At 46.8% G+C, this 25,193-nt stretch overlaps 1 protein-coding gene across 8 annotated transcripts in view; it reads left to right on the top strand.

Moving 5' to 3' along the window:
• The window catches only part of DBNL (drebrin like), a 374,852-nt gene that overhangs the window by 263,346 nt on the left and 86,313 nt on the right, over positions 1 to 25,193 (top strand). For all 8 annotated transcript variants that reach the window (XM_069618943.1, XM_069618942.1, XM_069618946.1 and 5 more), the window contains exons 8-9: positions 4,826 to 4,880; positions 5,284 to 5,358. In XM_069618943.1, the coding sequence (XP_069475044.1) occupies positions 4,826 to 4,880; positions 5,284 to 5,358 (130 nt within the window). The remainder of the gene's footprint in view (positions 1 to 4,825; positions 4,881 to 5,283; positions 5,359 to 25,193) is intronic.

Here is a 25,193-nt window from a genome sequence, read left to right on the forward strand (position 1 = left end):
GTAGTTCGTTGTAAAACCACTGCCACCAGCCATTTCGATAGGAAAGGGTATCATTTGACTGCTACATGAGTTTCTAGACATTGGGGAAACTAGGTAGCCCCTCCAGCACTCTATTGTAAGATAGTGTGGGCTGGGTCTAGGAATTTAAAAAAAAGACTAGTAAAGTCAATTTAACTTTACATTCTCTGGGAAACAGTAGTGTATGCCAGAGAAGGTATTTAAACCTTGGGACAGCCTAAAAGGCTTCCCTGTGTCACTGCACTGAGGGTTCTGTGTAACACACATGAAACGATGATGCCTATGGAGTGGTCTTAAAACACCATAATCAAAGAACACAAGAGTAAAACACATCAAAATACATGAGTGAGTGAGAAAAAAGGCTCACTCCCTCTCCAGGGAAAAAAAAAGTCCAAATTTGCTGGGGGCCTCTAAGGTGAAGGGAAGTAGCACATTTATGAGAATTCTCCCTAACACACTGAGATCGTTCACATTGGGACCCCTGCTCCTGCTTTCCCACTTGCACTCTGGCTGGCCTCCTTTTGGCCCTGCACCCGCACCCACCTGCAAACCAAGACTCCTTTGGGTAATCTTTGATTCCACTCTTTCCTTCTCCTCTCACATTTCATACGGTAGTCGGTCAAAATCTCGAAACCAAAATCTCGAATTCAAAAAGACCGAAAAAAAAAATATCGAAAAAAAAAATATCGAATTTTTTATTTATTTATTTATATATGTTTTTGGGGTCAGGTAAGTATAAAAAAGGGGTAAAATAAAAAAAAAATGAAAAAAAAGGGGGGTTGGGGGGGGAACCCCCCCATTTAAAAAAAAAACACATTTAAAAAAAAATTCGATATTTTTTTTTTCGGCCTTTTGTATTCGAGATTTTGGTTTTCGAGATTATTGAATTCGAGATTATCACTATAAACCATTTCATACATCTCTAAAAAGTCTATCATTTTCACCTCCTCAGAGGTACTCTACCTTTTCTCACTTCCCCCCCCAGAGGCTCGTTCTTTCAGCGCCCTGGATCTCTCCAGCGCCCTGGATCTCTCCAGCGCCCTGGATCTCTCCAGCGCCCTGGATCTCTCCAGCGCCCTGGATCTCTCCAACGCCCTGGTTCTCTCCAGGTTGGACTATTGCAACAGCCTCTTCCTCAACCTCCCTTCTTCTGCCCTCCACCCTCTGCAACTCATCCAGAACAGAACCGTGAGACTTATCCTTGGCCTCAAGCCCAGGGAACGCATCTCTGGTGCTGAAATCCCTTCAGTGGCCCCCCCATGGTTGCAACAATCAAATTCAAGGCCCTTTGCATTGTTCACAAGGACGTCTGGTGCCTGGGACCTACCTACCTGCAACGTTGCCTACATAAATACTGTCGCTCACGAGCCCTCCGCTCATCTACCTCCAACCTTCTGCAAGTGAGCCAGTTCTCCAAGCAGAGATTTGGCAGGAGATCCTTAGCAGGTGCCTCCCTCTGGAATAGCCTCTCTCTGTCTTGAGCCAGATGTCCTTAAATTCCGCAAACTCCTCAATACTTTCCTCTTCTGTTCGTTCTCCCCCTCTACCCTGCTAACCTAGTTCTCTGCTTTTTCCCTCCCTCTTCCTTACAGCATGCTGTCTAGCCACCGGGTGTACCTCAGTCTCACTGGTCCCTGGCACCCCCACCAGTCCTCTCTCGCACTCTGTGGGCCCTACACCCCACCCGCACTCGAGAAATTAACCCAAGATTGGTTCTCTCAATCTGCACTTACCCCAGTCTCAACCGACTGGTTGCACTTGATCCTCCCCCTCCCTGTGAACCTCTGTGCACTTGCTTGATCCGTACACACTGCGCCGGAAGATAGTCTGTCTGTTCTCCCTTGTCTTCACCCCTTAAGTGCGCTGTTAAAACTGCAGAATCGCCACCAGGCCCATTTGCTGTCTCCCAAACTGTTAAATGTATTTTATACGCACGTACTCTTCGTGTGCAGACTATTGTCTCAGAATTTCAAGGGCTCTGGGTGACTGTTTGTTTTTTCCCCATGTTCCCACCCTCCTTGAGTGCTTTTAAACACTTGCCTGTGTATAGGCGCTATATAAATAAAAAGTACCATACTGTTATATTATTCTTAGCCGATTGGGTGTAAAAGCTTACCAAAAAGGTCTACCTACCTTGAATAACAGATTGTCATTTTTAAAAAAGTGTACTATTGGGTTTTGCTTTGCCTGGTCTGCTTTATACAGATCTAAAACAGTCTTAGGGTTTATACATAGCGTTTTTAAGTAGCTGGAGCCTCCTTTTAAAAAATGTCCTTTTACTGTAACAAATGTCTGTGCAAGCCACTACTATTTAAGTAGACACTTGAAAAGTAATAATTGCAGGTACGGTTTCATTATTCTCAACTGAACGAGCATACAGGATTACCAATAGGGTTTACCTGCCTTGAATAACAGATTGTCATTCTTAAAGTGTGCCAGTGGGTTTTGCTTTTCATGATCGGCTTTATACAATCTAGAACAGTCTTTGAGGTAATACTTGCCTTTGAGTTGCTTGTAGCCCCCCTTAAAGTATATAGGTCTTACATAGCTGCTGCTCTTATAAACTTTTAACATTGGGGTGTGCTTTCCCTGAATTGCTTTGGTGTTCTAAAATAGTTTCCTATGGTTCTTACCGTAGAAACTGTATTACACACGTCTTAAAAGTATAATAGGTATAAGTAACAGTTAGTTTACATCTTGCTGTTTGGAGCACACGGAAGGAGTGAAGCGCTGCTACTTGGTGCTCTATTTATTTGTTAAAATAATTGCGTAAATCGTTCCAGCTGCCTCGTGGCTTGCTAAATATTTTTCCTGCCTCTGGACCCGTTGTACTCCCCTACTCCCTCCCCCTGCCCGCCCCCGATTGGACACTTGTCCCTACTTTACTATCTCATTCAGGGCAGCCCAACCCAACCCAACCTTCTCATCTCATCCTCGATTTAGCATACAAACTGATGCGTACAGCCCGCTGTTTTTATAGTAATCTTATCTCCCACCTAGCCTGATTGTGTTGGGCAACTCTCGCATTTAGCGTCATGGCTCTGGTAAACCACACATTTTAATTGTTACTGTATCTATGGTTGGTCAGTGTTTAGGCCACTCTCCCTATATCCAGGTGCCCCAAATCTAAGGCCCCATACATCTTAGGGCTGGACCTTTTAAATAAAGAGAAGTGTACTTGAGACTAGTCCTAATCATTTTACCTACATCTGAGTACCGAACTGTTTCACTGGATTAGTTATTCAGTGATGTATTTTAAGGGAGCCTATTGGTGAGGGTATATCTTTGTTATTCCCATGCCCCCCTGCCTCTTGTCTTGTGGCACCTGGAAACACGTGTGTATAGGCGCCATACAAATGTCCAATAAATACATATCTCTGGTTTTGTGTGATATTACTTTCTGCTAGTTTTATTTTGTGGTGTTCTTGAAGGCCTACATAAATGACTGTATTTTTGTATTTGATTGTCTAAGCTGAATTATGGGTCTGGGTGGACTCATTTAGGGACCCTGACCACAGTCACTCTCCTGAGACTAAGCCTTGACTGCTCTCCACACTACCTTGTTTGGGTTTTGGCTGAACTCTGTCTCCCTGTTCACCATAACTAGGTTAGCCTCCTAAAATCGTCCCACCAGGGTGGATTTTTAGAAATCCATCTCAACACTGACCCGGGATGCTAAGGGTCACCTTGGTAGTAGCCTTCACAACTGGTCCATAGGGGTCTCCAAAGTACCATATACTTAGCAGTTGTGTGTTTGGTGAGATCTGGATCTTTCACTGGTCACCACTTTTAGGACATGCAAAATGGTAGGGGGTGCACAAAAGTGAGAAAAATTTGATTTTCCTTCCTTCCTCTGTTGTGATGGGGTAATTGTTGCAACATGGAAAAAGACTAACCTTCAATTTCCTTGACCACAAAATATTATCTGGCCAAAGAGGAATGTCATTTTCCCAGTACTTCAAGCACGGATATTTCTTGATAAGCCTAAAAGGCTCATCCATAATGCACCCTGATATTACAATTGTTAACAGCTTGCTAAATTCCCAGAGAGGGTGAGGCATGAGGATTGTAAGCAGTAGGAAAATAATGAAAAGGCCTGGTTACACACCACACCCTCGCACACCTCCATATGCACATGCAACCCTCCTACACAAACCCTCCCCTAATCCCCATCCTGACTAGAGCCAGCCTTTCATACCAGACGGATAGACTGACAAAAGGAATGGCAAAAGGAGAACCTAAAATAGGCGTCCTTGATAAACTTGAACTAAAAATTTGCTTCTTCAGAATACGGATTGGTGCCTGTGGTATGGGGAGGGGCATGTGAACACCAGTGATACAGAGTAGAACTTGTCATCTGCAGACATACAGCGGATGACCTGGTTGGAAGTAAGGATGGCACAGGTGGCAGCAAAGACATGGGGTTTGGGGGTGGGGGGGTGTGTTGGACGAGTCAATTTAATTGATGCATGGGAGGACCTTGTCTTTGAGTTGTTGTAGCAGGCAACGGCAGCTGATCGTCATCTGGGATGCAGGAATAGGGCCGTAAACAGGGATACAGTAAGTGTCTGGATACCAGTAAGCTTGCTGGGGGGGCTTGTTGCTAGTAGATGAGAAGTGACCGTGGCAATGACCAGGGTGTTTGTGGGTGGGTGCGGTGTGGGGTTAACGTCACAAGCTGTGGATGGAACAGCCAGTAGCAAGAACGTTGGGAACAGGTTGGCAGCAGTGATGCAGTCTGACCAACCTCGTACAATTCTTCTATCTCTTGTCGCCTTTCCCCCCCCACCCCTCTCTGATTTCGCAGAAAGTTCCAACAGCAGCAGGAAGTGGTGAGCCGTGACAAGGAGAAGCAGCAGTGGGTAAGATGGCCTTGTAGGCAACAGCTTTGTTCTATTACAGGAACATGTACTTTAAAACCATCGTACTTGAGGTGGCTGGATGTCATTTAAAAACATGTGCAGTTCGGATCTGAGCTTCAAGAAGGACATGTGAATTGGCTTATTCCGTGCTGTGCCATTTTACGGAAAAGACCAGTCAAGACGGGTGAGCTCTGAAGGCCCTACACTACAGGGGGGAGGTGGGCTTGAACGCTGTTGTCTCTGCAGACCCATACACTGCCCCCAAAGGCAAACCTTTCTTACTATGTCTTGTATGTGAGATCCCAAACCAGACCTTTATTTTGAGATAATGCATTGTCCCCGCCTGCCTATCATTACATCTCTAGGCTTGTGGTATCTCACTCCACATCCCTGTGTGTTACAGAAGGAGCAGGAGGCTGAGCATCAGGCAAAGATGCAGAAGGGACTCAAAAGAAGCGACTCTGTGGAGAAAGCAAAGGTATTGACATACTATATGGGTAGAGCTGTTTGTTGTTTCTAGTATTGAAAATGGGCATTCAGATCATGATTCAGTGTATTTGTAGAGCACACTGGGTTGTGTTTTAATAGCATGGGATGCTGTATGCCAGGTTTAAGGTGAATTTCCATAGAAGTGCGTGGGCTCCAGTTCAAGGATAGCAGGATGTGTAGCTGTTCAGGATTAAGGTGCATTTGCAGAGCTTTGGCTGAGTTCTGTGACAGTTACCCAAGGTTCTTCGTGTGCACTTGCTTTACAGAGAAGGCTCTTTTTATGGTCTGAGAAGCTACCCAACATTCAGGAAGGAAAGCTATTTCACTCTTTTCTGCTTGTGAATTCTACTCCTCCCCAGAGTAAATGATAGTTGCTACTATTAGCAGTCAACATGTTTATTTTTTATTGGATCAAGTTTTGAAAACACTCTTCTAGTATTCTGCACAAACTAGATGTTTATTATTTCCAGTAATACACTTGAAACAAAACCAGATGCACAAAAGTACTTCTGGCAGTCCTTCTCAGTATTATTTAAATTGCAACATAAAAGGGTTAAGAGTGCAGGAGTTTGATTTTTTGGTATGTGAACTAATGGAGACAAAGTGCAAAGCATGTGTGTGGTAAGAGTACTGCGTCAGCCTGGGAACCAAAAGAGGTGGCCACGGGTTCCAAGTTGTTTTTTCGTAAGGCTTTGAGAAGCAGCTGCATACTCGGTTAATGTATAAGGAAAGCTGCATTTTAAAAGCACACTGCGCCATAACGTTAGCGAATAGATGCTGTGCAGTGTTGGGTAAGAATTGATGCAGTCACACTGTGAGACTACACAAGTTATCTGCTTGGTATTAGGTAACCCACAGTTTTGGTATAGGTCTGTACTACACAAGTTGGTAGTGTGACTGAGCAGCCAGGCCTATTTCAAGAGAGGTAAATGTGAGCTGTACAAATGAAATCCGTAAATACAAGTAGCCAAGTAACACTTAAACTCAATGTTACTGTTATAAAGTTATTTAACACATTTTTTTAAATAAGCGTTCTTTAAAAAGGCAATTCATGTAACAATGCAATATGCTTTAAAATTGCTTATCAGAATCAAAACAAGTTAGTGGATACTCTTTGGCTATGCTTGTTACACAATTACTACACCCTGAGGGGACTTCATTCACAAGGACAGTAATGGCGTTTTTAGATCACACCAGTTACTTTGCAGATTCTGAGGTTGCAGAAAGGAAAGGTTTAAAGAGGGAAAAGCTTAAATAGATGCTCAGTAAAAGAGAGGACAACTAAATTTTCCTATGAAATCTAGGCAAGCTTTTCCCAGCAGTAACAGTTCACAACAAGCTACAACCTATGAGGGACAAACAATATCAAAGTCAATGGACTAGAAGTCTTTAGGGAGCCAGGACAGCCAAAGTCCATCGGAACTCAGGATGTGGAGCTGGGGCACTTTTTAGATTAGAATCAGTCTTGCACAAAGTTAGTTTTTATAATATCCCTTGTAGGGGTCACACACTCTTAAGCCTGTGGAAAGAGTTGGAATCAACTTCAAAGGTAAGCCACCGCAATTCCCAAATGAGAAAAGCGCAGCTAAATCACAATGAGGTAAGTACCCCAAGCCTAAACAGTAGCTCTGGTTTGAAGAGGTGATCCAGCTGGATTCTGTCTTGCTACAGCGGTGCAGACCCTGTGTTCCTGAGCCTCAGTGGTGAGGACAAGAGGGAGTATGTCTGGAGGGCTCCTGCTGCGGTACTTGGGAGTTCGTCCGCAGCTACAGGCTAATTTCGGTACAGTGGCACTTCGCGGTTTCAGCGCTTAGCAAACCGCACGTTGCAGATCTCGAATACCAGTTGGGCTTCCTGCACTCTGGTGAGGGGACCCGAGCTCTGGTCATCCTGCTTCTTGAGGGTACTTGGGAGACTCCTGTAGCTTCTAGCTGGATTTCAGACGTTTCACTCGACTACAGATTATTCAACCCCTAGCACTATGATCTTGCAGCAGCGAAGAAGTACAGCCAGTCGGGCAAGCTGGTCCAGTGGAGTTTGCCTTGGGGTTAGTTGGTCCTCCTAACCCAAGGGGAGAAGTTGTTCCATCCGGAGCTTCTCGAGTTTCGGCACAGCAGCAGGGCTTCAACTGACCATTTCAAAGGTCCAGGAGGATGCAGCAAGCTTCGTTCACGGTTTCTTCGTCTGGTCTTCCTTCCAATGGTCGACTCGGCCCCTAGTCCCAAAACCCATGCCTTTTAAAGCGGTTTTCTCCCATTCATGCACAGCCTAGGCTGTCAATCACACAGAAGGGTCACTGTCCTGAAAGGCCAGCCAATCAGGACTGGTTGCATTCAGGCATTCCTAAAGACAAAGGACCGGGGAGTTTCGGGAACCTCACTCACATCCTGCCCTTCCAGACAAACTGGAGCCAGAGGCAGGCTGCAGGGCTGAAGCCCGCCAAAGTCTAGACAAAGGGCTCATATCTGCCTCGACATAGTAAAACCCAAGAAAGACCTCCCAAATGGAAAATGGTTAAAAAAGAAGTCTGGGGTCATTTTGACAAAATGGTCACCCCTTGGTGCTGTGTTAATAACAAAAGTAATCGGGATGCGAGATCCTCAAGCAGTTAGAGTTTTTGGACATGTCCCTAATGAAAAGCACATTTGATTATAAGAGATTGGTGAAACAGATAACTCAAGTGAGTGTTGCCCAAGGCTGCTATTCAGTCTGGGTGTGTTTTAAACAAAAACTGCAGACACAACACTATATAGAAACATACAACAAGGGATATTTTCACAGTTGTCACAGGTAATCGACACTGTAGTGTTGCGGCCACAGTGGCTTAGTTGGAGCTTGTGGTTATGGTGGCCTTCATTAGGAGAGACTTGTTGGGTGGGGTCTGTCCGTGGGCATTATCTGTGGGGTGGAGGAGAACTGTGAGGATCTCAATAGCTAAGTATTAATTTAAAGGTTATCAAATAACGGCTTATTGGTGCCTGAGAGGTACACCAATGGTGTAAGACAAACCGCAGCTTACCGTCCAGCCGGAGTCAGGCGGTGTTGCTGTGCTGTCAACAATCCTAGGAGCGGTCCTAGGACTGGTGGTGTGATAGAAACACTGTGGAGTATAGATCTGTTGTGCCGGGGTCAAAAGACTCAAGCGGCACTAGGCGTGGCCATAGATCTATGGGAGGGAAGATAAAACGTATCCCTGTCAAAGCATTGTAGCTATGGAGGCGAAGTATTGTGGTGAGTGAAGACACATAAGGCGTGATGGCCAGTGTGGCTGTGTCTCCTGTCGTAGTAGGAAATGTGCTGCGGTGGGAGAGAGCACGGATTGGTGGAGGTGCCTCTTAAAAACGGCTGTGAAACTATGTGGTTACATAGCACTGCTGTGGAACACTACCCGTGCAGAGAGACTAGTGGACGGAGTGCAAGACGTGTGTATCCAAGGTATCATCATGATGGACCTGATAGTATTACCAGAGGATAGGTGCGAGCTACTGTCAATTGGCAGTTGTGCGCAAAATGGAGAGGTATCAACAAAATGGACCAAATAGTGTTTCCAGAGGAGTGGTGCGAGCTACTGTCATTGCGGCAATTGTGCGCGAAGTAGAGATGCGTCTGTGCCAGGCAGTGGGATGGTGCTGCTTGGAGAAACAGCGTTGCTGTGCTGTGAAATAGTGACTGCTGGGTACATGTCCAGATGCAGGTCTTCCGGTGTCATGACCGTTGCCATGAGATGACTAGATGGTGTGGCGAGTGCCGTGAGAAATCGTTGGTGCGTCCAAAATGGAGTGGGCCGTGTTTGAAAGAACAGCCTGGCGAAATTGGGCATCAGCCCTGGAGCTCGGGTGTAAGCAGTAATGCTTACAAAATGCTGATGGGGAAGCAAACATAGCTGCCTTCGCGATGGACTCCCAAGAGACATACTTTGGAAGACAACAGCAGCCGCTTTGCCACGTACAAGATGAGCATGATGCCTTTCAGAGGTTGAAGGCCTTGAATGCTATAGGCTTCTGAAATACATGAAGCAATCCATAGAGAGAGAGTTGCTTTGGAAGCCGGTTTCCCTTTTCAGGCCTCCGAATGTGAGAGTTGTGAGGAGCTTCTGAGTTCACTTGTTCTATCGAGGTAGAACTTGAGGGCTTTCCTGGCGTCCAAGTTGTGTAAAACTCTCTGCATCCGATGCCGGGTTAGGAAAAAAGACTGGTAAGGAGATCGATTGGTTCAAATGATGATATCTGGCATTTATAACGCGCCTATCCACAAGTGTTTCAAGGCGCGATGAGGCAAGGGAGGGGGGGGGGACAGAGGGAAGACGGACAACGATCCTACTAGGCTAGGTGTCATTCAGAATGCACAAGTGCATGGTAAGGGGAAAGTGCAAGGGGGAAGGGAGAGGGGACAGTGCAGTACATTGGATAATAGAATAAATAACATTAGTAAAGTACGGCCAGCAGGTGGCAAGTGCAAGGGTAAAGGGAAGTGCAGGCATCAGGAGTCATGTGCTGGTAGTGGGACACTGAAAATCTGTAACCACCTTAGGCAGTAAAGAAGGATGAGTGTGAAGTACAAACTTATCCTTGTCGAAAGTGAGGAACGGATGTTCCACGGAAAGAGCTTGGAGCTCACTTACTTGCCTCGCTGATGTTACTGCGACCAGAAAGGCAACCTTCCAAGAAAGGTATTTAAGATCGGTAGTGGTCATGGGTTCAAATGGCTTATGGTATAACGTGGTGAGGACCACATTCAAATCCCATTCGGGATGAAGAGTGTGCACCAGCTGGAAGAGCTGAAGACCTGCAAAATGTCTTTTAATGACTGTATTAGTCCATGAAAACGAACAGCTGTCCGTGGACAGGGAAGCCGCAATAGCAGATATGTAAGTTCTGCATGACAGAACATGTTATGTTAACGGTACTTATATAGCGCACCGTCGCCAACGGAATTGGTCCCCAGGCACTCTGGAGGATCTGTAAATGAGAAGGTGGGATGGGTTAGTAAGGTGAAGAGGGAGTAGGATAGTGAGAGGAGTGGTGTACTCTTGGCAGCTTCAACTCGGTAGACACCGGGTGCTGAGCTTCGGTGCGAGTATTGGATCGGTGTCAGTCCGTGTGTGCTGTTGGTGCCACTTGTGTTGCAGTGTGGTGAAGTGCATGCAGCTTGTTGTGCAAGAGATGGTTGTGTGTTTTTTAAGTGTGCAGAGAGTTTGAGTTTATATTGGTTATTGGGTTATGTGACATTTAACATGCAAGCATTCACAGTTCTGGCTAAGTGTAGCACCCGCCGACCTACACAATTCAGTCCGAGTGTGGCACTCACCAATCTTCCCAATATTATCCAGATACCGCACAGGCCAATGTTCACAATTCTATCTAAGTGTGGGACATGCTAACATTCTCATTTCCATTTAAGTGGTGTGCTTGGTAATCTTCATAATTCAGTCTAGGTGTGGCACTCGCTAACCTTCACAATATTATCTAGATGCGGTGCAGGGCGAAGTTAGGAAATCCGTCTAGGTGTGGCACATGCTAACATTCAACAATCCTGTCTAGATACGGCGCAGGCCAATGTTCTCAATTCTAAGTGCGGCGCATGCCAACATTCACATTTCTAACATTTCAATTGGCGTTCTGTCAAGTGTGGTGTATGCTAAGCCTTCGTAATTCCATTCAAGTAGGCAGATGCCGACATTAACAAACCTATCCAGAGGCGACGCAGGCTAGCGTCCACAATTCCCACCAGGTGTGACACTTGTTAACATTGACTAGTATGTTAGGATGCAGTGCAAGGCAACAGTTCAAACACTGTCATGGTTGATATCCGGCTGGAGGTCACACACTTTTCTAAGTATGCATGGGCTAAGTTTATGGCAATCTATTTTATGGGAAGGTAAGCTAGAGTGGCAGGGGTTTTCTGGAGTAGAGTAATTGCTCTACACCCCACCCATGCCACACTACAGTTTGTGTTGGTGTCTGTTAGCTGCTGGCTTCCTTCGCTTCCCCTGCAGACTCATCTTGGAGCCGCTGTTGTAGGAGCCGCCCTTGGCCTTGGGGCCCTTAGCGGCTGGGGCGGCCATGAATGCCAGAAGCTGCCAGATGAGACACAAAACAGACCGGTGTCAACCGAACCATGCCTGGGATCGAGCTGTTTAGCTAAACACCAATTGCAAAAACTGAGCCATTTGTTCCTGTACTGAGCCCTTGTGGAAGGCTTCTTGGCTGCTTGGACAATGCGCATATTGTCTTCGGACAGATTTAACTGTGCTAAAGATCTGAACTCTGGCACCAGGCCACCAAGCTGAACGATTGTGGGGAGGGGGTGCCACACCTGATGATTTCTCTGGTGAAGAAGGTTGGGAATCTGCAGCAATTTGTTTGGGGAGGGAAGGGGGAAATACCGACAGATGCTGTAGTTCTGAAAACCAGAACCTGGATGGCCGCCAGGGGGCCATGAACAAGAGTGCAGTTTGGTGTATTCCTGAGCTTGCAGAGCGACTGGCGGCAATGGAGGAAAAGCATAAGCTCTCATGTTGTCCCACAGAATCTCGTGAGCGTCCCACAGGGAGGATGCTTCGAGGCTGTCCCTCGATGCATGTCCCTCGATGCATAAAGAAATGTCTTCTTGTTTGATGGAAAATGTTGGAGAGGACTTCGCTGTGCATTTCCCACTCGTAACTGTCTGCCAACTGGCGACTGAGTGAATCTGTGGCCACATTGATGGTACCCGGGATGTGCACCGTCTGGAGCCAAACATTGTGCTGGATGGCCCAGTCCCAAATACGTATAGTCAGATCCATGAGGAGAAGATACTTGGTCCTGCCCTGCTTGTTGATGTAAAACATCGCAATAGAATTGTCAGTGTGAACACGAACTGCACTGTTGCTGATAGTCGGTTGAAAAGCCTTGAGCGCCAAGAACACGGGCAGGAGTTCCAGGTAATTGATATGGAACTGCCTTTCCTGAGGCATCCACAAATCGAACACCTCGAGGTGATGTAGCGTCGCTCCCCACCCCAGAAGGGAGGAGTCTGTTGTGACTGTTACTTGTGTACAGGGCTCCGGGAAGGAGGTTCCCATTGAAAGGTTGTTGGCGGAAGACCTCCATTTTAGATCCGCCGTCATGTAGGATGGAACTGGAATCCCCTTGGAATCCGGGTCTGAAGCCGGGGACAAGCGGCTCCGAAGAGCTAGCTGAGTGCACCTCATCTTCAGGTGTGCAGGAGGTAGAGCCAACACGCAAGAAGCCATGAGGCCCAGAAGTCTCTGGAACCACTAAGCCGTCATGTGAGAAGACTAGAGGAAGATTTGGCGCGTAGTGGACAGGTCTGCAATCCTGTCCATCATTATGAACTCTCTGGTACTGACAGTATTCCAACGGAAACCCAGAAAGATCAGGTCTTGAGAGACCATCATGGATGATTTCCGCTAGTTGACTGACAGCCCAAGATGGAACAGGAGCTGAACGAGTGACTGGGGATTGGCCGTAGCCGTCTGTGGGCAAGGACTGCGCAGGACCCAACCGATCAAGTATGGATAAACATAAACCCCTTGCAGCCTGAGAATGCTGCGATAACTGACCTCTTCGTAAAGACATGCAGCGCCGAGCAGAGACCAAAAAGGAGTACTCGAAACTGGAAGTGTTCCGCTCCCACAGAGAACCGCAGATATTTTCGATGCAGACTCCAAATCAGAATGCGCATGTATGCAAACTGGAGGTCTACCACGCTGAGCCAATCGCCCTTCCGAAGAGAGGACTTTATTTGGCAGTGCATGATCATCTTGAATTTATCCTGCAGAAGAGATAGATTGAACTGGGAAAGATAGAGTATAGTGGGCAGGCCAACCTGGTTGGGTTTGGGCACTGTGAACAGACTGGAGTAGTAGCCCTCCCCTTGCTCCCTGAGGGGGAACAGGCTCCACCGCTCTGAGGCCTAGAAATTTGTGTACCTCGGCTCTGAGGGAGGGCGACCCGGTCTGCTGGAAGGGAGGGTTGGAGAGTGGGGCATGGGGAGGGGCAAGTGGAAGCCTGCATGAGCAATACACAAAACCCATCGGTCTTTGGTGATGGTCTGCCACGCCTCCAGATGAGATGAAATCTGTCCTCTCACCGGAGTCTTGTGTGACAACTAAAATATCATTTGGATGATTTGTCGGCAGGGAGACTACCTGTCCCTGGCGAGGAGGCTGATGGCCAAAAGAAAAACCGGCCACCTTGCCGTTGTTGCTTACGGCAGGTCCCGCCAGCAGGAGCTTCAGATCGGCATGCATGGCGATCCTGAAACCCCCTGAACCCAGAGAAGGACAGAGTTTGGGACCCTGACCTCTGTGTATAAGGGGCTTTAGCTGGAGCTTTCACCAGCACTGTTTAAGACTTGGCGGTTTGAGTACTCGCTTTAGTCTTCGTGAGTTCCTCATCTGTAGAGGTATGGAACAACTCCTTACCATCAAAAAGAAGGGCCAGCACGTTGTCCTGCACTTCCTTTGAGAACTTAGTTGCGTGGGCCACCCTTTGCGGGAGATGCAAACCCTGACCATAAGGCCTCAAGCAGAGGTATCTACGTGGTGTGCTGCAGCCTCCAGTATATCCTGTGTCAACATTCTGGCGTCCGACAAACCGGAATACATTCCTGGAAATTGATTAGCTCCCTCCACAGCTTAACATTGGCTGCTGCCAGGACGAGCTTGGTGTTAGCCTGACTAAGTTGGAGCGCCGAATTGGAAAAGACTTCCTTTCCAATGGCGTCAAGAAGTTTGTTCTCTTTGGAGAGGATTTGGGCTGCTGCAGTGGAGGATGTAGAGGCCGGCTTGGACTGGATGGTGGCTGCTGCCACGACCATTGACGATGGAGCGGCCAAGCTGATAAGGTTATATCTTCGGAGGAATGAAGCTTGTATCAAGCGTCAATACTCTTGTTGAGATGCTGCCTGGAATTGTTTTTCCCAGACCTTACGGGCCTCAGCCAAGACGTCCTTCTGGAGGAACAGGCAGGTGCGCTGCTGAGGTGATAGAGTGAAGGCTCCAGAAAGCACCCCCTCCTGTGGAGCAGGGGCCTCGGGCACTGGAATGTCAAGCAAAGCCATCATGTCCAGCACACAGTCATGAAATGCTCTAATAGAGCAAGGCTGTTCATCGCTATCCTGGTCCGCTTGACCCTCATCCAGTGAAGCGGGAACAGAAGGCTGATCTGTTGCACGTGGTGCCTCAGGTTTGAAAGTGTTATCGGGCGGAGCACCCGATTTATTTTTTCTATCTGGGATAGAGGCAGAGGAGGAAGTGGTGGAGGAGGTCAAGCAGGAAGAGGTGGCACCACCGGGACCTGCGTAGGATCAGCCGGGACAGGAGGCGGTACAGGAGGTCCAGGATACATTTCCCTAAAAAGATCCTTAAAGTACGCCCTCATGGGATCAGAATGCATGAGTGTCTGAAATTTCCCAAAAAACGCATCCTCGGATGAAGGTTTGGGTGCTGGAGTGGGCAGGGGGTGCTTGGAAGGGGCAAACCCCCATGAACGCAATGAGGATGGTTGCCAGAAAGGTTCACCCCCGGCTGAGTTCACATAGATCAGGGGTGCGGAACCAGGAGGGAGCAAGACTGTATGAGGCAGCGCTGCCCGAGCACGCCAATCAACTGAAGGGCAGTTATCCACATGGCATGGATAAAACTGCTCAGCCCCAAAAGGAATGCCCCCATCACCAGCTGTAGTGAACATTGGTGTAAGAGTGTTAGTCAAAATGGCCACCATGGAGGTTGAGCTGCCATTTTGTCGACACCTGAGATGAATTGCGTCACAGGAGAAAGTGAGGCAACTGTCTCCTCAGGGGAGTCGGGGGTCTTAAGTGGCATTTTAGCCTTGAAACAAGGACACTCGTCTGAGCAGGTACTGGCAGATCTAGGGTGTTTACTGGACACCCTGGGGACTTCCCCAGAATTAGCCTGCAGTGGAGGAACCTCTGCAGAGCTGGTACTCGAAGTCCTGTGGTTTGTGACCGCCTTCTTTGCCCCTGCGACAGAACCGGTACCACCACGACCCTGAGCGTGGGACAGTTTAGGAATGTACCTCACCGACAGGACTCTCAAAGAGTCCTAAATTTAGAATTTAGCCCCAAGAAGGGGAACCTCGGGATGGAACCCGGGACTTTTAGCTCCCTCAAGAGTCCAACTCTGTGTGGAAAGCTCCAGAATGGAGAACTCCGGGCGAACCCCTGTATCCAGAGCCACAGAAGAACTGGGCTGAACTTTAGCCCCCAAACGGGAAACCAAGGAAGAATGTCCGGTTTTGGCAGGCCCACTGTATGGACCCTCGGAGGAAGCCTCAGTGGGACACCTCAGGAATGTCCCCGATAGAAGAGCTACTTGAGCCCCTCCCGGTCCTGGAAGACCCCAGGGAGGAGTCCCCTGGCCAGAGTGCCCTAAAAAGTAAAGAACTTGGCTGCCGTTTCTTTTTATCATCGATTAAGAGCTGCAAATGTGGTGGAGGAATGCGTTGAAACACCTCCTCCCACCAAAGAAGACTCGAGTGCTCGGACGTAGAGGGAATTGCAATAAAAACACAAGTCCCAACGATGTTCCAGGCCAAGACACTCCTGGCAAAGAGAGTGGGGATCCGCCCTTATGAAACGGTGTTCGCAGGAAGAACTGGACACGAATTCCATGCGCTCATGCATAGACGGAGGACTAGATAACCGTGGAGCCAGAGCAGGAAGAAAGGACAAAGGGAATAAAAGAAAAAATTCCTGGTGATGCAAGTGCGTCCTATCCACGTGGTCGGGACTGAAGGGCGATGCGTGGGGCGGAGCTCAGGAGTGCAGGGTTACAGCCACATAAAAGGACAAAAACAAAATTTGTTATGCTTTTTTACAAAAGTGGTCCTGTCTCGAAGGAAGGAATGTCCCACAAGTATGGAGGAAAGGGGACGGGACGTAGGAGTAAAAGGTCTCACTCCATGGTTAAAATGATAAAACTCCTGAAGTCCAGCTAAAGAGCTGGGGGTCTCCAAGGTTGAAGGGAATTAGCACAGAAATGAGTATTCGCCCTAACATGCATCAAGTCATTAAGAGTGACCCACGTTGGCACCAAAGAGTTCCACATTTACCAGCCTTGCCAGCCGTTCTTGCATTGCCCAATGGACCCCTCCGAGGATGTAAGGGTACAGTGTTTCACATCCATAGCATTCACAGATAGGTTTTTGCAGAGAACTGACCCTTGTCTCGCTTTGCCATGACTTCTCACAAGTGACGGCCATTTCCTAAACTAGATCCCCGATGGTAAAATACAACAGTTGACCTAGCCCATCGCATAATCGTCGATGTCTAGAATTTTCTATAGTATGTAAATTGTTCTTGGAGATTTTTTATTCCACAAAGCTGAAAAACACCTTTTGTCTTCTTTCAGTTTACATGGCTGAACGGTATCCAGTGATTTTAACAAATACAAAATAAAGACTTAATTTTAAACGAAAAAAATACTGAAATAAAAATTATATATGGGGTGGCGTAAGGGGTTAAATCTGTTGGAGGGGTTTGGTGTGGGGTTTTGGGCAAATGTCAATAGTTTTTTTGTTTCAGTAAAAAATCTTTCTTTATTTTTCTATTCATTAAAATGACAATATTTTCTCTGGCTGCTTTCCTCCCATAGACTTCTATGAGACACCCTTTCTTTTTGCTTTGACAGCTGAACTGACTTTAGGCAAACTGTTTAGTCTATAAGACTATCAGTACTGCAGGACTGTCTCCTTTTGTGGATTTCTTGTATTTTTAAAGCTGCACATGTCCTCACAGTGAAGTGCGGTTCGGATACTTTCTAGCTGTGTTTTCTTTTGTAATTTTGTGGTTACAAATGCAATGTGTCCTGGATGGGCTGGTGGCTGCAGAGAATTTCCTACTGTTTTTATTACTCTTTACTTGTGCAATTTACTGCATTATGCGGCAAGAGTACCATATACTCTAAAAAGGCATCAGTATGAGATGTTGGCCTGCCATTTAGCCATGTTGTCCTTTGACCTTCTTCCTATCCTCTTTGGTCTGGAATTGCCATATTGGGGATGCCCTTTCCCGGTGAAATCTTCTGCTTTCCTGACCTCAAGCCAAGTCTTGGTGAAGCCCTGCTCCTCTCTTCTGACCCAAAGAAGGCCCTTGTTTGTGCTTCGACCCCACTTGGATTAGATGGAACAACTTCTTCCGATGCTCTGCTCAATGATATGCACATGCCCAGCCTTCAGAAGTGTCCCTCGACCATGCGGTGGATGACCAGCTCTCTCCTCGGCTACCTCGCTGCTCTAGTCACCGTTACAAGTTCTGCCTCAGAACTCTGCAGATCTTCAACTTGTGGGACTAGACCAAAAGGGTGTCCTATTGTCATGACCCTCGCCCAAACCCCCCTCTGAAAAACCCATTGGCAAGGTGGAGTCAGGACTCGGGCCTCTAGAGCCTGGCATCCTCTTCAAAAGCCCTCATGGGGCCAGTCCTGGCGCCTATGGCGTCAGGCTCATACATCATGAAAAACAATGTGCTTGGGAACTACTTTATTGTATTGTCAACCAACACGGAGGCATCCACATAGCTTGGTTCCTAAGAACCAAGCTATGCGTTCTAGTGTTTTGGGTGTGGTAGCCTAGGGACTACTTTACCTGGATTATTTGTTGGGGCTATTTAAACCACACCTGAGCAAGACAACACGCTTCGCGTTACTTTGCAGCTTGCAACGTGACGCTCACCGTGTCCAGCTATTCCCTCGAACCTCGGAGAAGCAGAACCTGCAAGGAGCCAAAAGGAACATCATTAGCAGCAGAATCTTACCTGCAGTCTTCATCTTTAAACACTCGCAGCTACTGAGAACAGCTTCCTCGAATCTGCACGCCTCCCGGACAGAACGACCTGAAAGAGGAAGATAGAGGCAATATTAAAGAAAGCAGTAGAGACATTTACAAATTACAAACTGCTCAAAAGGCTTACCTGGCTGGTCGCCTCTCGGCTGGCACCACTCCGGACATTCCACTCGCGCTGAAAAACACCGCGACCTACAAGGAAGGTAAACGCAGGTTAGCAAAGGCAAGACTTTGCAGCGCTGCGCATAGCGCTTACTTACCGCATCATAGCGCTCTTAATGCGCCATCATTTACCAGCGGTGCTCAACCAAGCCAGTTCGCCGCGCTGAAGCTCCGCATACCTAAGGGAGAAAAAAAAGATTTTAAACAAAAAGGCATGGAGGATAGCAAAATGCGAAAGAACAGCAATAAGACCTACCTGAACAATATCAAACGGGCCGGCGTCAGTGAAGTACCTGGACCGCACTCGCCCATGAAAGACAACGCGCCCCTGCAAAGAAGGCAGGACGGAGAGCACGCCTAATTCTACCACAAGGTGACGAGAGGGCGCCAGAGGGCCTGAAATCATACGGTGGTGGAGGGAGGATACTTACCCCAGTCAGTCAGTCTTGAACACACTCCTCCAGTATTTTCAGGCAGAGCCTTCCCCGCAGCCCACATCAGAGCAAAGCTGAGTAGCATACCAGCGAGTAACCCGGCTGGGTGGCGCCCCTGTGGATACCAGGTTAGCGTAACACCTATCATGTCTTCATTTGACACACTGACATACATTCATAAACCAATTATTCTTCAATGATTAGTGCCCCTTAATTGTTAGTAATTTCCTTCTGACACATGATGTAACTTCTTTGCACTCTAATGACTATCTGCTTACACAAGTTTCAAGCAAAAATACAGTTCATCAGGGCATCTATTTTGTGATTTTAGTAACGTTCTGAGTGCCATACAATTATTGTATACATGTCACGCAGTTTGAATTTTACAAATACTTTCTTCTCATTCATCACATCCTCATCCTCTCAATTGATTTCTAGTAAAGATTTGTGGTAGGATATTAGTGCAGCGGTTTCAGCATCCACAACATGCTTGCTACAAATAGATGGCAGAGGACTCATAAATGGTTTAATCATTTGTATAGTAATTGTATGGCACTCAGTATGCCACTAGTAGATGCCTTCATGAAGAGCATTTTTGCTTAAAACATTATACCATATCAGAAGGAATGCTACTAACCATCAAGGGTTACAAATCAATTAATCATTTTTCGTTCACGGTTGTATCTCAGTGTGAAATTAAAATACACAATATATCCATAATGTTTTTCTTTGGGTTCACCCAGAGAGGTGGCCCCATTTCTGCATAGGTATGGTAGTATTATGAGCTTCCCCCTGTAAGTAAACACCCCAGACGTTGGTGATCTATGTCCTCCTGTTTGATTTAAATTGTGGGACAAAACACCTAATCCTGCCTTTTCAGCCTTCCGGACCAAAGAGAAGCTTTCCATGGTCTGCAATTTTGTTTGCACCGTGAGGATCGCCTGTTGCTTTCTGATGGTGGTGACTCCTGCTGCAACCCACCTTCATGTCCTCTAGATCTTCTGAGTTCACTTGCTTTCTGGAGGTATTTATCTTGTGTAGAAAAGCTCACACCAGAAAAAATACAACCCACTAGGGAAAAAGGGACAGCAAACCTCTTGCAAGGAAAAGACATTTTATTTCCACAAAAATAGAGGTGCACCAGCAAAGTACTCTTCTGCCTTGGGACGTTCTGGTAAAATCAGTACAAACAACACTTTATGAAGGCAGACCGCGTCATCAGTGACGTAAATTACATACTGTGCAAACCCGCGTGGCTGGACTATCTGCCCCATAAGAGATACCAGGCCATTGATCACAGCCCCTTCTGTCCATCTTCCACGTGGGTTCCTCCTTTTGCATAATTGGGTGTGAAGCTATCTGTGATCGGCAATTATGTGAAGAAAAACAATAGAAGCTTGATCTCTAACCTGATGTGCACCTGGTACTGCAGACATGGGCTAAGAGGATTCTTCGAGCCCATCGCTTCTAACAAAAACTACAGCTCGATTCCAGACACGTTGGTGCCCGACCAAAGTTCCCCACCCTCGTTTAGATATGTTTTATTCCTCCAGGCACCTCGCAGCACAAATCGCGTGACTTAGGGTGAAGGCAGCTGATCCCCGTTTCAGATCTTTGTTGATTGGGTGGTCTAAAGGGTTTATGGTTGGTCTGGGACTGACTGACTGGAATGTTGGGGGTTTTGGGGCTTTCAGGTGCTATTACTTCGAGCTGGGGTTGGAGGCTCATGCCCTCCTTCTCGTGGGATTGCTTTTCACAGCAAGCTCTCAACCCCTTTGTGGCCTTACAAGGGCGCATTCCTTCTGGGATACGAAATGTTGGCAACATGAGACAATGAAGGGTCTTTGAATCTCTGCAACTGTGGCCTTCCTTACCGGTGCCCAAGCTACAATCTATTACTGCCTGCATACACTTTATTTATGTGTGAGACTCGGACCTGCAGCCCAGCCTTCAGTGCGAAACTACGTCTCGATTCTAATATGGCTATACTATCCAAGATGGCGTGTGATTCCCCACATACACCAGAGCAGAAACATTCACCTCCCCTCCCCACACTATGGCCTCTAGCGGCATCCACCCTCCCCCCTGTAACCTCCACTACTGTACTTTCACAGGCCTGTTTCATCCAAAAGTGCTGGGGGACTTCGGAAGATTGTTTCTTCTTCCCAACATTCCCCCTTTTCGTGTATACTACATTAACAAACTCCCATGTGAGCCCCCCTTCCTTTTCACCTTTTCTTTCCCTCTCCATTCTTTCAGCTTCTAAATATGGATATAACCCCTCCTTGGGGACCCAAGCTTTACACACAGCCTGTAAACATTCTCCCACCTGCGCATCATATATGCACATCCTCTGTTCCCCGCTAAATCTACCCAGTGTTCGTTATAGTTCTCGGGTCAGGTGAGGGAACTGTGGTGGTGCCTGGGGGGGTGAAGACGTTGCTCCATCGCAATCATGCATGGCTTGTTTCAATAAGTCAGCCTGCACTGGGCTGTCTTTTGTACCCCAGGTGCCTCCTGTACCCCCAATTGAAACCATCATTATTGCGCTGCTAGGCATTGATTTGGCACAACACAAGTCCCAGCTGGCAGGTGCAGCATATTACCTATTCAAACTCGACCAGGGATGCCAACATCTTCACGCTCGCTCGGTGCCCAAGAAGATAGTTCATCAAACCAATCAGTCTCTTGTATGCCTGCTTCCGTTTGCATGCGAGTGCTGAGAACATGAATGCCCCCTATTATGTTAGTAAGGGACCTGTTTTCCACATCGTTGGGTGATACGTAGGTACAGCATGAATCTCCAACATTGTTGCAGACCCCTCCCTCTATGGCAGTGAGGAGGTCCAGCACGTTACCTATTCTGCAGCGTCATCGGCCTGATTGCGCACATTTCCATTTTGATCGCTTTGCCTTGCTCTGTGTCATTGACCAGCTGGATTACTTCTGCACAATCTAGATCAACCAGGCATTCGTAGCAGTCTGCACTCCTGGTAGCAACAGCAATGTAAATAAAAGTTCTTCTTTGCTGTACAGTTGGTACTGATCTGGTATTTACTTTAGCAATTGTGAGCAATCTTTTAATAGTTCGATCTTTTCCTCCTCTGCAATTTTTATCGTTTTCCTTCTCTGGCAGGATGTAAAAGATATTTTTTAGTGGTGGGGGTGCCGGATCCTGGTGTAGTTGTTGGAATCAACAAACACCCTGGTCCCACTATTAAATGTTTTTCAGGGACCACCAGGAGCCCTGAATACAACAAATCCAGCGAGCAGTTGCCCCTCCAAGATGGTGCCAGGTGCATAAATGCCTGCTGCCCACACACACAGTAGTTATCCATAACAGCAGCTGTGCCTTTTTGGAGATCTGGAATGTATGTTTTGTTGCACCTGCTCTTGGCCCCCACAAGGATACTCCTTTTAGTATAAAAAGCACAGTTTGCATTCTTCCTCCTTTTGCACTTTGACAGGTTTTTACATTGCCTCGATCCATGGGAATTTTGCCACTTGCTCATTCGAGTACCTGCTGCACACACTGTTCATTTCTCCGAAACCTACTAGTTCTCCTGCCATGTAACTTGTTGTTTCTTGCAATCTGTTTGCCACAAACTTGACACCTTCCAGTTTTAGATGTTGCGTTTGCAAGCACTGCACACTCTTGGGGTTTTGGGCAAATTGCAGTTGATCAGGCTCCACCACTTCTAGTCGTATGGAAAGTGCTTCACTGCCTGCACAGTCTCCGATGCAGTAAGTATTGGGCCTACAAAATCTGAATTTGTTGTGGCATTAACACTTTGGGGGCTCCTGATACATGTGGAATCAAGGAACACGCGTAAAAGCTTCCATTAACTTTCATTTTCCCCACTGAACTCATGTCTGAGTGCCAACTATTACTTAACTGTGGATGGTGCACATCTTCTATTGTATCTAACCTAAGTCCTTGGTATTGATCATATTCAACCCTTCTAATTTGTCTTTTAAGACATTTTGATCCACTATAAAAGTCATTCACAAGGATGTTCGAGAACACATTTGGAAATTATACCATATTCGAAACACTTCCCATATGTTGGGTGATAATAGTATTATTCAGGAAGACATCAAACTGTTTATCATGGAATGGGGCTACTGTATTTGTTCTCAGTTGTATTTGCAATTGAAGTTGCATCATTTACGCATGTTAGATATCCCACAGTGCTGATCCGTTAATACTAGTTGCATTTCCTATCCCACCCCCTTTTTATATCCCTACTCCATATAAAACAAAATCCTAAATATATTCCTAATCTAAACCTAGAAATGGCAAATATACAAGCTACCCAATGCATTACACGTATGTACGTTGGGGAAAACATAGTTAAGAGGATGTTGCTGAAAATATTACTGGTTATAAAAGGATTTGTTGGACCCATGAACATCCATTGCCAGGGAAACACTAGAAAGGAAAACGCAAGAGAGTGCTCTCATTGCAAATAATGCATAGCAGCATTTTTATTTATCACAGAGGTATATTTGTTGTGATATATGTTTTGCAATTTAAACTCAGTCTGCAGTTGGCCATCAATTCACACTATTTTGACATGGGGATGGGGTATAATTTGGCAGGATCTTAATGCGCATTCTTTGATACCTCATTGATTTTGGGCAGGGGTTGTGGCTTGAGGTGCTTTGTGAACATCAGATAAATGCACCTAGTATCTTACTTCACAAACCTTTACTGCAAGAGGGGTAGCATACACCACCTCAAAATGGCCGTTCTATCTGGGCTCGTTCCACCAGTGCACAAAGTTTTTCATAAAGAAGTAGGGCAGGGGGGAGGTACCTTTTGGATAGTTAGTGACGCCAGACCAGTACTATAACTGACACAGTTGACAACCATTTTTGTAATTGCCTCCTGCAGATTGGGGACAAACCAGTCCTCCTGTATGTCTGCGACGATGTGTTATTTAGAAACATGGGGAAGGGTGATGCAGTTGGTCAAACGCAACCACTAGCAACTCATGTGGCATAATTGCCCAATGTTTATTTCTTGTCCCCACAATAAATTTCTCAAGTAAATTTAAAAGTAAATTTCTCAAGTATTGCTTGCGTCCCTACAATTCTATTAGTTGGGGAATTGCAGGAGTCTGGCAATTGCTCCCGGCTCTGCACTACCACTGGATACCTTGTCTGTATTGTTGGTATGAGCTGTACATGTCACCACTGCTGTTAAAGATGGCTGGGATAGAGCGTCAATCAGTTTAACAGTGCAGCATGTTGTACCAAGGATCCATTAGCTCTCTTAAAGCCCCTCTGCTTCCACTGCGCCAGGCCTGAGTGCACCATGGTGGTGAGGTAAGCCGAATCAAAATAAATGGTGACTGTTGGGGAGAATTCTCAAAAATCTGCTAATTCCCCTCTACCTTGGATACCCCCAGCTCTTTTGCTGAACTTTGGGACTTTGTGCTTTTTAATTCTAATTGTTTTCTGTGTTTCTTTTGGTTATGGAGTCTAACCAACTCCATAGGCATTATCTTTTTCATCAGACTTCCCAAGGTTTAAATACCTTCTCTGGGATCAACTACTGTTTACCAGAGCAGTGAAGTGAAATTGACTTCACTTAGCCCTGTAAAATTCTAGATCCAGGCCACCCTATCTTATAATAGAGTGCTGGAGGGGTTACTTGGTATCCCCTATGTCTAGTTACTCATGTAACAGTCAAATGTTACCCTTTCCCCTCAGAATGGCTGGTGGAAGTGGTTTTACAATGAACTACCATGATTTACCCCGACTGCCAACTGTTCGCAGCTCCGGTAACGTTAAATCATGGGAGCCATGTTTTTCAAGATGCCGCCGGAGCCTCCTTTGTTAAAACGGTTCCCGGTCGTCTTTTTTCGCCATTTCTTTGTGGCAAGGTCCTTCTTGAGTCTCTCTGCGCGCCAAGCCATGTTTGGTCTCTTTGTTCATTCGCCTTTGGCAGGCTTCAGGAGTGAAACCCGCCTGTGGCGCCCAAATGTCTGGGGTGGGCAGGAAGTGAGGGAGGTGCCCGGAACTCCCTGAGCTTAGTCTCCTAGGAGACCCAAATGCACTCTGTGGTTATTGGCTGGCTGACTGTCCGGCAAGGACAGCCACCCGGTTGGGTGAGCAGCTAGGCTGGAATGAATGGGAGAGAAATGAATAAAAGGTGAGTCCTTTGGCTTGGAAGGCAGCGTCGACCATTGGACAAAGGAACTGAAGAAGAGCTTGAAGAGGCGGCTGCTGCACCTCCTGGACTGTTGGTTTGCCTGGTGTAAAGCCCTGCTGCAGGTTCATATCGCCAAGTTCACATCGACAGAGGCCCTGCAAAGGACTTCTTCTCTCTTTTGAGTTGGTAGAACCAATCAACTCCCAAGTAAGCCACCTGGACACTCATTTCGGAGCTGGTTGAATTTCCTCCTAGTTGT

The sequence above is a fragment of the Ambystoma mexicanum genome, chromosome 10, assembly GCF_040938575.1.
Source record: "Ambystoma mexicanum isolate Mex_15411 chromosome 10, UKY_AmexF1_1, whole genome shotgun sequence".
Lineage (NCBI taxonomy): Eukaryota > Metazoa > Chordata > Amphibia > Caudata > Ambystomatidae > Ambystoma > Ambystoma mexicanum.